Here is a 12624-nt window from a genome sequence, read left to right as displayed (position 1 = left end):
GTTACAAAAAGATTTGTCAAAGATTAACATTTTTACTCTGAAGCAAGTGCAGAGCACCTAAACTTTGAACTCCAACTGTATAATCTCGGTTTGGGCTTTAGTCTGGGTTTGAGAAGCACAATTTCTAACTAATATGTTTAGATGCATACATGCGAGTATGATTTTGGTCACACTAAACATTTGATTTGACAAATGTTTGCGCTGCAAAAAGAGTTTCTTCTTCGTGTTGTTTTAGACACGTCATGGCAAGTGTGTTTTGCACAAACTAGTGACAGGTTGTTTCAAAGTGTGCATTACCCAACAAAGGTAGGCCACCTCTCAGAAGTATTCCTCAGTGTACCTGGCCAAAGAGACTCACAGCATGTGCTCTGCCATCTGCTGTGCCCCACTGTTCCCCCTGACAAATCCTTTATGGATTCACAGCCACAGCCACACTTGGTCCTAATGAGATCAACATTACTGGTGTCAGTGCAGTTTCATCCATCTGTTGGATCAATTTACCAAAAAAAGTCCCAACATTTAGCTAATTTCATATAAAGTCTTGTGAAGAAGAAAGTAAACTCTTTCCCTCACTTGTATGTTCAACGCAGATTATTCCAAAAGTCTTGGCTTTTGTTGAATAAACAATGACCCAACATAATACGTCATGATGTCATTCAGCTGCGGTTACATTTACCTAATTTTATGGCCTTGAAGTGACCAGATGATTTCTTTTTTAGTTATGTCCCGATATGTAAAATCTGACAACTGAAAAATGCCCTTTCTTTTTCGCATATAAGCACCTTTCTCCAGTGTTATCAGTGCATCAAATCCTGATTATCATCTGATATTCTCTCCAGATGTTTAAAATGGGACAGTGTCAATTTTCCTCCACACCACAAACTTAATTCTCAGTTCAAGAACCACAAAAAGAAATCCAGCTGATATTCAAGCACTTAAAATTACCATGAACTTACCTTTTATTTTAGGGCAAAGGAATTTCAAATAGTGCATAAGAAGCTAAATTGCTATCAGATGTCAGCCAATAGATGCATGGTGACTGCTCAATGCTGCTTAGACTAAAGTGAACTAGAACACAGACACCAGAAAGCTCCTGATACCTGAAATCTTATCCCTTGCCCATAAATTCAGATTTTAGATTTAAGGTCCAATGTGTGCGATGTAATGACATTTATCCTCTGTACTGAGGTTTAAAGGAAAATGACTCTTTCACTTACAGTAAAGCTTTGTAGGATAGCATTTGTTCATTGTATTTTATTTGACCATGACCAACTCATTCAATATGTTGTTTAATTCTTTAAAGCACCAAAGGCTCACCGTCAGGCCTTCAGCTGTTTGCTACACAATTTTTGCATCATGTGATTTTGCATGCTGTGTAGAAATACATGTGACATGCCATTGGGTAACTGAGATTATTGCAGTTCAACTGAATCAAAGCACCTTACAATAACGAGACCACTGGGAGTGCAATCAGTACCAGAAACAATGAAAACAGAGATGAAGGTGCCTCTTTCAAAACACCTCCTGGTTATCCACACCTTCCTGGAAATTCAGTGTAACTTTTAGTCCCAAAAAATAGTTTCTTCAGTATATACCCAGAGATTGCTGATGGATCATCATATAGCCAGAGGCTGTACTTCATCTTTTATCTATTCCCTCTTATAAGGCATGCATGTAAAAATTCTTGATACAGTGAATTCAGAATAGAGCCAGTGACATTAACTTTTCATTGACACAATCACATGAGCCTGTAGGAGCTCCTATGTTGTGTCCTCAGGCTTTAAAAGTCATAAAGAATTTTGAAGATTGCCTAGGCATACCTATAGAAAGGCCTTTTTTGTGCAGTTGTGATCAGCACCAACCCAATATCAACCCTGGGAAGGGGTAAGACATCGGGCTTATTGATCACAGATACAGTGCTTTACAGGTATCTGTTTACAAAATATGTACACAAGATAGATAGATGGATGGATAGATGCATTCGCTGGGGGGGCAAGTTATAAAACAACTAACCATTTAAAATAATGGTTTTCTTTTTACATTTTATTACATCACTATCTTCATCACATAGGCAAACCGTTTCTATGACTCAAGGCATTTTAGCTTTATATTTGTTTGTCAATCTTAAGCTAACGAAAATAAAAAGGATCTTAAAATAGGTTACCCTACAAGGTTATTACAATGAATTAGGTCGAACGCTAACTGCATGAAAGATGGCCAGTTGGACCTAACTTCACTAAATCAGAGCCGTACATAAAATATTTTTGCCTCCTGCTAAACTTCTTTAAAGCATCAGCATGAGGGGTGAAACACTTTCATGTGAAATCTTTTCCTGATAGAATTTCTATATAGAAAATCAGAGACGAGGACACTTAAACCCACAGTATTAACATAAACAAACAAAAAAAATACAGAAATGAATTTAGAAAAGAAAAGAAATGGGGAAAAAAATGCTGTTACAAGCAAATGAATGCTACCCTATGGTGTCTCAAGAGTTTTGAATCAAAAAAGAACATTTTATGAATTATTTCATTGCAAGTGGTGGATTGTGTATGAATAAATCAATAAGAAATATCAAATTTTCTAACATCATGATGATTTCATGAGGACTAAACACCATGTGGGGGTCATTAGATCTGAACCATAACAGACAAACATAGCTTGCTTGTTTCCCCCACCTTATTATAATTGAATAAGCAAGTAAGAGTTAAAGGTTACTCAACATCACGATTTCAACACTTAAGGTGAAACTGAAGATGTATTTCAAACAATGCACACAAAGACTATGTCTAAGCCATGGGAGCATTGGCTAAATGTCAATGTTAGTTGTGGTCTGGCATACATCCAATGCATACATACTAATAATTTGAATATGTATTTGCGATGTCTGCTTCATTCCCACACTGTATTTTCACTGTAATGTAACAAATGAAACAGATAAATCACTACAGCTATACGACCAGCTCAGAAAGCAGAGAATCAAGAAATGTTTTGGGGTTTTTTTTCCAACTACAACTCAGATTCCGGAAAAAGGTAAAAAAAAAACGTGAATAAAAACAGGATGCGATGATTTGAGAATTTCATAAACTCTTCGGTTTTTCACAGCAGAACACAGAAAAAAATACATCAATGTTGAAATTGTTATCACTTCGAATTCTATCGCAGCAACCTGTCAATAAAAAGCTGAAAAAGTAAGTGAAAAAACAGCTGGATGAACATATTGCCACTAATTAAGCTAATTGGCAACAGGTAAGGGACATGACTGGTTATAAAAAGAGAAACTTAGACCGGCAGAATCTCTCAGATGGTGACATGAAGAGGTTCAGCAATCTGAAGAAAGAAATTGCATCAACTAAATGTGGAATAGGAATAATGTCCCTTAACGTAAAATTGCCTTTTTAAATTGACTGTCTGCAGTCCAGACCTTTCACTAATTGAAAACATTTGTCACATTATGAAACTCTAAATTTGGCAATAAAGACCCGGAGCTGTTGAGCAGCTTAAAGCCTATATTGGACAAGGATGGGACAATGTTCCTCTCCCAAAGGTCCAGCAACTGTTCTCCTCAGTTCCAAGGTGTTTACAGGCTGTTGTTAAAAGAAGGGTGGATGCTACGCAGGGGCTGCTGGCGTCAAATTAAGGTCCTCCCACTGAAACGGTCATATTTGTGACTGAAAACAAAAGTAAAAAGAGCCCCACCCTCCTAAAAATTAAAGAATATTGATGATTTGTTTAACAGAAACAGAAGCACCTTGGACATCCTCCATTTGGAAAAAGGCAGGTACTGTCAAAAAACACAATTAAAGTCAGTGAAAAAGACCCAACACTGTTGACTGTCAGTTCCCTTTAAAACCCATCCATAACTACCAGTGCAGAATGGAGATTGGTCGAAATATTTGTGTTTTGCCCAAGGATAGATAGCTTGAAGTCTGGCAAGATGGATTATCTTGTGATCGTAATTTTGAAAATCTCATGAAAATCCAGCTTCATATGTAGGCAGGGAACAAGAGAAATCTTTTTGTTGTTTGTCTCTGTGGTGCCACTGTGTAATTAAAACACATAATACAGCATAATGTCACCTTACAATGATATGAAATACAAAATAACCCTCAAATGTCCTGGGTTAATGTTTCAAGTTGACAAAGGACCAAGAAAATCTAATTAAAGTTAATTAAATCTTAATTTCAAGCTGTTTTTGTGCATTATGTTTGTTTGTTCAGAAGCACGCATACACACATAAAAATATATGAATTACACAATAATTTCACAAAATTGCCATGAGGCAGGGTTGTCAAAGTCCACAACCATCAGCATTGACTTTTAAATCTATGTATTCCACACAGTCACTTTTAATAACATCTCACGAGGGTTTTGAGCACAGAATAACTAAGTTTCTGATCAAGCTGGAACTTGCATCAATCAAGATTGATTGAACTTATTTCTGTCATACTTTAGGTCATGTCAGAAGCCACAGTGAAAGGCATGCTCTTCATTTAAATAACTGGGGAGGAGGGGGGGTGGTGAGGATGAATAAATAGAAGGTTATATGTCCTTGGGTGAATGAGAACAGGTTGAAGAAGAAATGAAATTTTACTGACATAAAACATTCTACATTAAAAGCAGCACAGCACAATGGTATGATGGTATTCTTCATCCTCAGGAGAATCGGTGTGAAGGGAAAAAGGACGGGAATAAAGATGTTCGTGCTCCTGGCAAATGTGTCTTTTTTTTTGTTGCTTGAATATGTCACAATATTCCATGCCATGTGTAAGGCTGTGTGCACGAAACCAGCCAAGAGTTGACTCAACGATAAGGTGTTTCATAGTGAAATATTTTAAAATGTGATATACAAAAATTCAGAGTGAAGGAGGAAATATAAATACATCCCGGTGTCAGTGTTAAAGAAGCATTTTTAGGAGACTTTGAAAATGCAGCTGAGAAATCTAGACAATATATGTAGCTTTCTTGTAGATTGTTCCCAAACCCTGGCTATAATGTGGTTATTTTCGCATTTATTTGAGGCTGTACCTGATGTCTATTCCTTTGGAATCAAAGATGAAAATCCAGTACAGAGTAATGAAATTTAAGGGTGAATATTGAATTTTTTGAGCAGATTTTGAGCAGATTAAGAATGTCTTCTGATCATTTGACTAATGTTGAAAAGACTAAAAAAACACACTACAACATGGAATCCCGTACACATAAAACATGCAAAGTACTCAATTTATCATTGCCAAGAAGATTAATATACAACCAAAATGTACAGTATGTTTGACCTTGAGGGTAATAGCTATAAAATATTTATGTGCCATATACCCTTGTGGAAGGTGCAGCAGTATCATTACTGTTAAGATTAATGTATGGATTTCCCTAACACCATGTGCAGCACATTTTGGAATGACAAGTGCAACATAATCAGCATACGTAGCTCTGTGTCTGGCTTTGATGAGAAGTATGTCATAAAAAGCCAAGTGAATGCATGTTAAGTCCAGTGCGGATATTTGATCTAGGAAGCACGCCTAGAAGACCACCCCTCCCTCCCCCCTGAAAAGGAGAAGTGAGCAGGCAGGCCACTCTCGCCTGCATCAGTTTGCTAAGTGGAGCATGGCAAACGATTGCACTACAGGTAGCAGCTGGTGGCAGTTCAGAAGCCTGGACAGCCCTGAGACTTGCACTGATCATTACCTTTCTCTCAGCATTTATGGTTTAGTATAGATGAACACTGGCTATTACATCTTATTACAGTGCAAATGTCCTCTGGACAGCAGGCTGCTCAGCTGCGAGGGAGAGGACACAACTCAGCAGAACAATACATAGATCCCGACAACAGCTTGCTGAAAAAACACAACCCAGAATCTTCCTCGGGAGCAGTATAAAGGCAAACATCCTCTCCAGTTGCACATCAAGCCTCGTCAGACATTGTCAACGAGACAGAAGTGGCAGACGAGTGGCTAAAGATAGATCCAAGGAGGCATTTGAGGGGGCTTTGTTTTATGATGGCTAAGTTTTGACAAGCAGACTAGATGTGGAGGGGGGGGGGCACCAACTACATGTCATAGCCAAAAGCCAAAATCTGATCCTGTTGTCAATGAAAAACGAGCACAGATGTACCGAAGGGCTGTTTTTGGAAAGTGATGATTTGTTGATGCGTTGAACAGAGGGAAACTACACAAAACTGAGTAAACGCTTCTCGGAAAGAAGACTGAAGGTAATCGCATATCAGGGGTGAGACACAGGCCAAAAATGTCTCAGCAATAACTAATCATGCAATGAGCTCACACATATACAGGGCAACACCCTGATTCCTCTGATGGCAATGAAAAAACGTTGACAAGCTAAGTCGTCCTAACTATATTCCTCTTAAATTTCATAACTGTAAACATATATTTGGCTTAATTGGGTTGAGAGCAATAGTAAAATGTAAGCAACTGAAAAGCTTCTATTTTAATCACATCAGGCATGAAGAACACAGTATGAGTGGGCGATTGTGGTAATAAAAACAGGATTAGTGACAACTGGAAATGTGTTTATGCCGGCTTCTTAAAGAAGTGAACAAGACCTTTCTTATTGGCTCCAGTTAGAATTTAATTGGGCAGTTACTGACAGGAAGTAATGGCGCAAAAAACATGTATTCAATTTTCTATTGACAACAGGAGCCCTCAGTTAAACCATGTTGCAACGCCAATATCAGAAGAACCGCTTCAATCAAATCCTTATTTTTAGCAGATGATTCATCTAAAATGAACCTGACAAACATTACCTGTAATTTGACATGGCAGCAGCATTAATCGTGTAGCAATCTTTATGACAACGACTGTGTGACGATAAAATGAATAAAACAAAAACTTTGGCCACGCTTCACTGTTTTTCATTTGTTCTCAGAAAAACACGTCCGTGCTATTGAAAAAGCAAGCTTTTTTTATGCCGTGAGGTAATAAAAACAAAGGAAATTTTGGTGAAAATCTGGAGCATATGCTCAACGACAGAATATGCGATGCCAAAGAGCAACACACAGTTGGCTGAAATTTCCTCTGGTTGTAACACATGTCAGTGACATTCAAAGTTTAGCTATAAGCATTATCAGCAAAAGAGAGCTGAACTTAAACTCTGCTGAAGGCCACAAAGAAATGAGGGAGGGAGCAGTGTCTTATCACAAACTACACGTAGGTCACAAAAAGGATCAGGCTTTAGAAACATTACCCAGGGAGTACTTTCAGGTGTAGAAAAAGAGTAACCCTGAGGACGAGAGTTTTACTCTGTCCAAAAGAAACAGTAAAATTAATCAATATATGAAAGCTGTGTGTTTTAAACTCTAGATTTCAGGTTGACAGGATGGGAAAAAACGGTTTTGAAACGGTCACGACACGTTGGCTTTATGAATGTGATCATTCAAGTGGTCGGCATATACTGTCAATATAAGGTGATGATACCTAATGTAAATACTCTTTATAAACAACAAACAAAATTAAATTAATAGGACATAATAAATCAAACAGAACCACTGGTGCTTAAACATGCTTTGAGTGTGATGTTCTGCTTCCAGTGCAGTAAAACACCTGCAGGACACAACGTTTCCTGCAGCTCTCAGAGGGAACACATGCAGAGACAGCCCATCATGAGGCCATTTTGGCATTCATAAGCATGATTGATGACACAAGGATCGAGACAGTGCTTGAGAAATCCCCTCTGCCACGAGAAAATTGATGACTGCTTGGATCCCCCCCGCCCCTGATAGTACCCCCGACGCTAAGACAGATTCACATTACATTATGGAGCAGAATGTAGGCTCAAATATTAGTGCTGCCGCATACCACACAAAAAAATTCCTGCCACTCCCAAAGGTCCTATCATCTGCAAATTCATCACAAACAATTTGATGATTGCTAAGTGAAATAGGAAAACATTAACCCACCATAAACCCACTGAAAGCTGCGATCCCTCTCAGGACCCCCAGATCTATTTCCACATGCGTGACTGACAGGAAGGTCACAATAATTTCACAATACATCACAGCAATAGTGAAGCATGCTGGAGGGGCTAAAAAAAAATCACTTGGCTATTTCCTCTGCAGGTCTTCTCCATTTAGCCCATTTTAATCCTCTCCATCCCATTACATGACAGGAGAAGACCTGCGCTCATCACACGCTTCGGCAGAGATCATTTGCCTCGTTGTGCATGCAGAAGATCACATAAAATATCAGCACCGTTATTTCTGTCCCACTTCCATCTCCTGACTGGCAGTAAACAGAGATGGACGTCAAATGATAGCGTAGAATATGACATGCAGAGAAGTTCCATTGAATCCAGCGGTCTGGTGTGTGAGTCACTTTCCATATCTTGTCTCAGACGTTGGGTAATCCGCTGAGTGGAAACTGAGACAGCAAGGGCAAGACTGAGAGCATGTCTGATCTTTAACAAGAGCAATGAAGGAGTGGATTTAAGAAGCAGAATATAGCGAAACTCTATTCTATAATTGTCAAGAGACAAATTAAAAAGTGAAGTAAAAGTAAATTCTGTCGCATGGGTGGTTGACATTTCTAGATGTGCAAATGCGCAAGACTCTTAGAGCAATGCAGAAGTTCATCACCAACTAGCTGCTGACAGCCTGGTCAGCAGGCAAAGGTATCGCCTCAGCCTTGTGGAACTACCTGCTGAGCCTTTAGGATTTGGATCATAACAACATGTCCGTCAATAACTCGGCCTCCAGTGCTGTCATTCCACCTGACCCGGTTCCTCTAAGCAAGCGCCATAGCAAAGATCAAGAATACTAAGCTTTTTCATGTTCAGCTCCATGAAAAAACATTTTGTAGCTGAGTTTGTGCATTTTAAGTAGTGCTGAGCACAGTACTCTCACAATAACACCCCACTATTTCCATGTTATTCATTTTTCTCAAATAAATTTGGAATGAGTTACTTCTGCTGGCCAAAGATTTGCCCATTCGAAAGGCAACCAGTTGATATACTGTATAAAAGCTACAAAATAAACCTAATGTATGTAAAGACATGTTTTCTGACTAATCTCGTTTCGTACAAAGTCTCTAATTGCCTGAAGATCCCACACATTTCTGCCTGTCTCTATAATTTGATGTTCAAAGCTCTGCCTGTCAGATAATGACAAGACATTTCAAGGATTCGCACCACAAAGAATCATCATTTTACAAGCACGCACAGTATGTAGAAACAGCGAAAGCCATATTTGTCGAGGTGGACCAGTAATATGAGAGTTGACATTTCTTCCGCATCATCTGCGAGTTAATAGAGTGTGATGTCAGCTGTAAGGCTGACAGAAACACTAAGCTATACAGGAAGCTCTCAGAGCCAGTCTTCATTGAGTCCCCTGAGGGCCAACTAATCTACAAGTGCTGCAATATGAACTCCATTTTAATGTTGTCACTTAAGCTGATCCCTGCCTGCCACACGAATGCTTCTATGCCACCTCCTAAACAGCTCCTAAACATATTACCGGCCTCCTACTCGGTCTGCCACAATTATTGCATAATCAACTAATTGCAATTGTCTAAGTTAGCAGCAATCATTTTGCATGATTGATTTAATTGGGCTGATATTTTGTACTTCCTTTAGTATTTCCATTCCCGTTTCCAGCTGTGTGATGTTTGACTTCTGTTTTTTCACTTATGTCACCTCAGTGTACCGGCGCCTTTCTGCTGTGGTCATTAGGGATTTGGCTGCAAAGCCAACCAACACAGCATTGTTGTTGGAAAACGTGGTTTGGAAGCCAAACAAAAATGGGACCGACCAATAACTATGAAGGTGTGATGGATTTAGAGAAGAGAGGTTGCAATTTAAGGTGCAAATACCACTTATATATATATATATATATATATATGAACCTCTAAGTATCCACCACAACAACCACTTCTCCTTATTAAAATGTACGTGTATTGTTAGACATTTCTTTGGCTTATATAATTGTGGCATAAAATTAAAATCAACAGTGATTGTTTTGTACAACAATGAACAAAGATTTGATGGACTGCTACCAAACAACTACTTATGTAAAATAAGTTAATCAAAAATTCTAAACCTGTGTTTGTAGTCTGTTTTTTTCTTTTTATTGTAAATGTTCAGAAAATCCATTAACATGCCATTTCACCCCTAAACTACATAGTAATTCCACTTCAAATATATCCATTACAGTGTCGAAATTAAAAACTCAGTGAGAAACAGTCTTATCTAATTAAAAAAATGATTAGATAAACACCAGCAACTGCTGTGCCTTCAATACATTCAGTGAAAAATATAATCCAAAAATAACTTCTTCGTTTAAGTTGAACATTAAAAAGGATATAATGAGCTTGTTCTGCTCTTTGTCTTCTGAAATTTGAAATGATTTTCAGCAGATATAGAGAACATATCTTTGAGTCAAGCTGTGAGAATAACTTTTATTCCACCCCTTGTTCTCATTTAGCTTAGCTTGTACTCGTATACTGAGTGAGAGGCAATGAGGTATAAGCCTGGAGGGCATCCCCGTTGCTGGATGAAATTTGCTGAGTTGTCTTGTTGTCTTTCCTGAAGATATCTCAGGTTATGACTCATTCAAAGACCAGATCAAAAGGCACTTATTCAGGATGATATCACTGAGAGATGAGAGAGATGGACTTTTTCCACTCATTTGGAAGATTACCTGTGATGTCAGAGACATGGATCTGAAGGATTTAATCAGATAGTTATTCAGCCCAACTCTGAACAGGTGTGCCTGTTATCAAATATGCAGCCTTGTACACATGCCAGATTTCCTGCTTTATAGAAAGAATCATTGGCCCCGAAGCATAAAAATGGTGACAACTCAGCTGGGATGACATAAAAAAAAAACAACCCACCTTTTCAGATGCAAGAAAAACTATTTATATGTATTTATTCATGTTGTTGCAGTAAAACAATTCAACTTTGAGGCTTTTTATCATCACTTGAACTGCTTAATCTGAATGTTAAACGTTCCATATTTACCTCAGCCCATTGTGTATTAAAAAAAACAAAAACACCTTGAAATTAAAAAGCAATTAAGTTTCAAGTCTGGACATCCAATTAAAGGCTGAAGTGAACATCATTAAATCTGTAGTTTGCATGCTTGTCAGGGTGCAAATGGCCCTTCCTTATTATAACCTACAAGGTGAGATAACTGCTCAGTAGATGAGCTGAAACCGTGTTAAATGAGAGACTCACCGGCTGCACTTTATCTTCTCACCTCATTTTCACAGGACAGGAGTTGACTACAGAATTGACCCCCAATTATCCCTGCTTGGTTAACGCACACAGAGACCTCTACTGGATGCGTGGGGAGAGATCTTTTCGCATTCTTTTCGAGCAGGATATGATATCTGGTTAGATATAGTTATCACAGTATGGATATAAAAGCAGCAAGGCATCACACTTAAACTACCAGTGTTCAGTGGAGTTAGATGAGTCGATTCAAGATAACAGCAGGCCTGACATCTTATTGGTGCAAGCTGAGGGATGCAGTTATCGATCACCATTCAGTTCAGTTAAGACTGGTTTGGCTGTGGAGGAGCTCCCTTGTGTGGGGTGTATACCTCGGTCGACAAACAGCAGCAACTTCGTGAGTGACAGGTGGTTGGGGTACTGTACAGACCACTGGTGACATTCACCTGCAGTGGCAGGCTGCAGCATTCAACTCGCTTTATAACTGGCCACAGTAATATGGATGATTTAGCGTCTGAAATAAATTGCAATAAGAGTGCTTGGGATTTTTTTTTAACTTTTCCACACAAATAAACAACAAAAACCCAGACGTGTATTTTTTCTTTCTTTTTTTTTTAAAGCGCTTGTATATTCCTTACTATAAATGCATCCTGTGTGTTATAAATGTTGTGACTCAGTCCAACCTTACCTGGGATCTCCTGGTGAGGAACATGTGAGAAGCTGAAGCCTTTCTCGATGCAAGCCTCCCTCACCTCGCTGCAGTTCCGTGCTTTAAGATCTGCTCTTGCCGCAACTGACAGCACAGAAAAAGTGCAAATGATGGTCTCTAGTCTGAGCATTGTTCACTTCTGTAAAGATCCTTATTGTTCAAGGTTCTCTGCAGTAGCCTACTGGCATGCAAAACTCCCCTGCAGCAGATCCGCAGGTAGGCTACTTAATGACGGGTCGTGGAGGGGCTAGAACTTAACTATTAATATCTACCAACACATATCCCAAAGCTAAATAGCTTTGTATCGCAACCGAGAATGGGTGAAAGTCCCCCGGCGCTGCAGAGAAGAGAACTGCGAGTGTGGAGGTGCCACATGAATCCAGGCGGTGCGCTTCCCCGGCGTGTTGACTCAACTTCGCTCAGCACACGAAGCCCCCTGGACGATGTGCTGAAGTGGGAATGCTCTGTGAAGGGGAGCGCTCTGTGTTCAGATCAGATGCACCGGCTTGGTAGAGCCGGACACAAAATGTGGAGTGGAATCCAGGCTCATCCTGTTTAGCGCAGGCTGCTGGCACAGAATAAAGTAGCTCAGAGAAAAATGGAAATAACAAGTGCATGTCTGAAAAAGAGGGTGCTACGAGATCGACTTTTAAAATATAAGTGTCTGTTTGGATGGGGCTTTTGTGAAAATGTATCTGCTCACAGAGAATTCCTACAGAACATAGGATATTGCT

At 39.2% G+C, this 12624-nt stretch overlaps 1 protein-coding gene across 1 annotated transcript in view; it reads right to left on the bottom strand.

Annotated features, from left to right (window-relative positions):
- The window catches only part of LOC140319374 (glypican-6-like), a 77661-nt gene extending 65318 nt beyond the window's left edge, over positions 1-12343 (bottom strand). Inside the window, exon 1 of the mRNA XM_072396980.1 lies at positions 11870-12343. Within this exon, the coding sequence (XP_072253081.1) occupies positions 11870-12020 (151 nt within the window). The 5' untranslated portion in view covers positions 12021-12343. The remainder of the gene's footprint in view (positions 1-11869) is intronic.
- Positions 12344-12624: the final 281 nt, after the last annotated feature.

Source organism: Leuresthes tenuis, unplaced genomic scaffold, assembly GCF_036924035.1.
Source record: "Leuresthes tenuis unplaced genomic scaffold, fLeuTen1.0.hap1 SCAF_12, whole genome shotgun sequence".
Taxonomy (NCBI): domain Eukaryota; kingdom Metazoa; phylum Chordata; class Actinopteri; order Atheriniformes; family Atherinopsidae; genus Leuresthes; species Leuresthes tenuis.
This window is presented reverse-complemented; position numbering and strand designations above follow the sequence as displayed.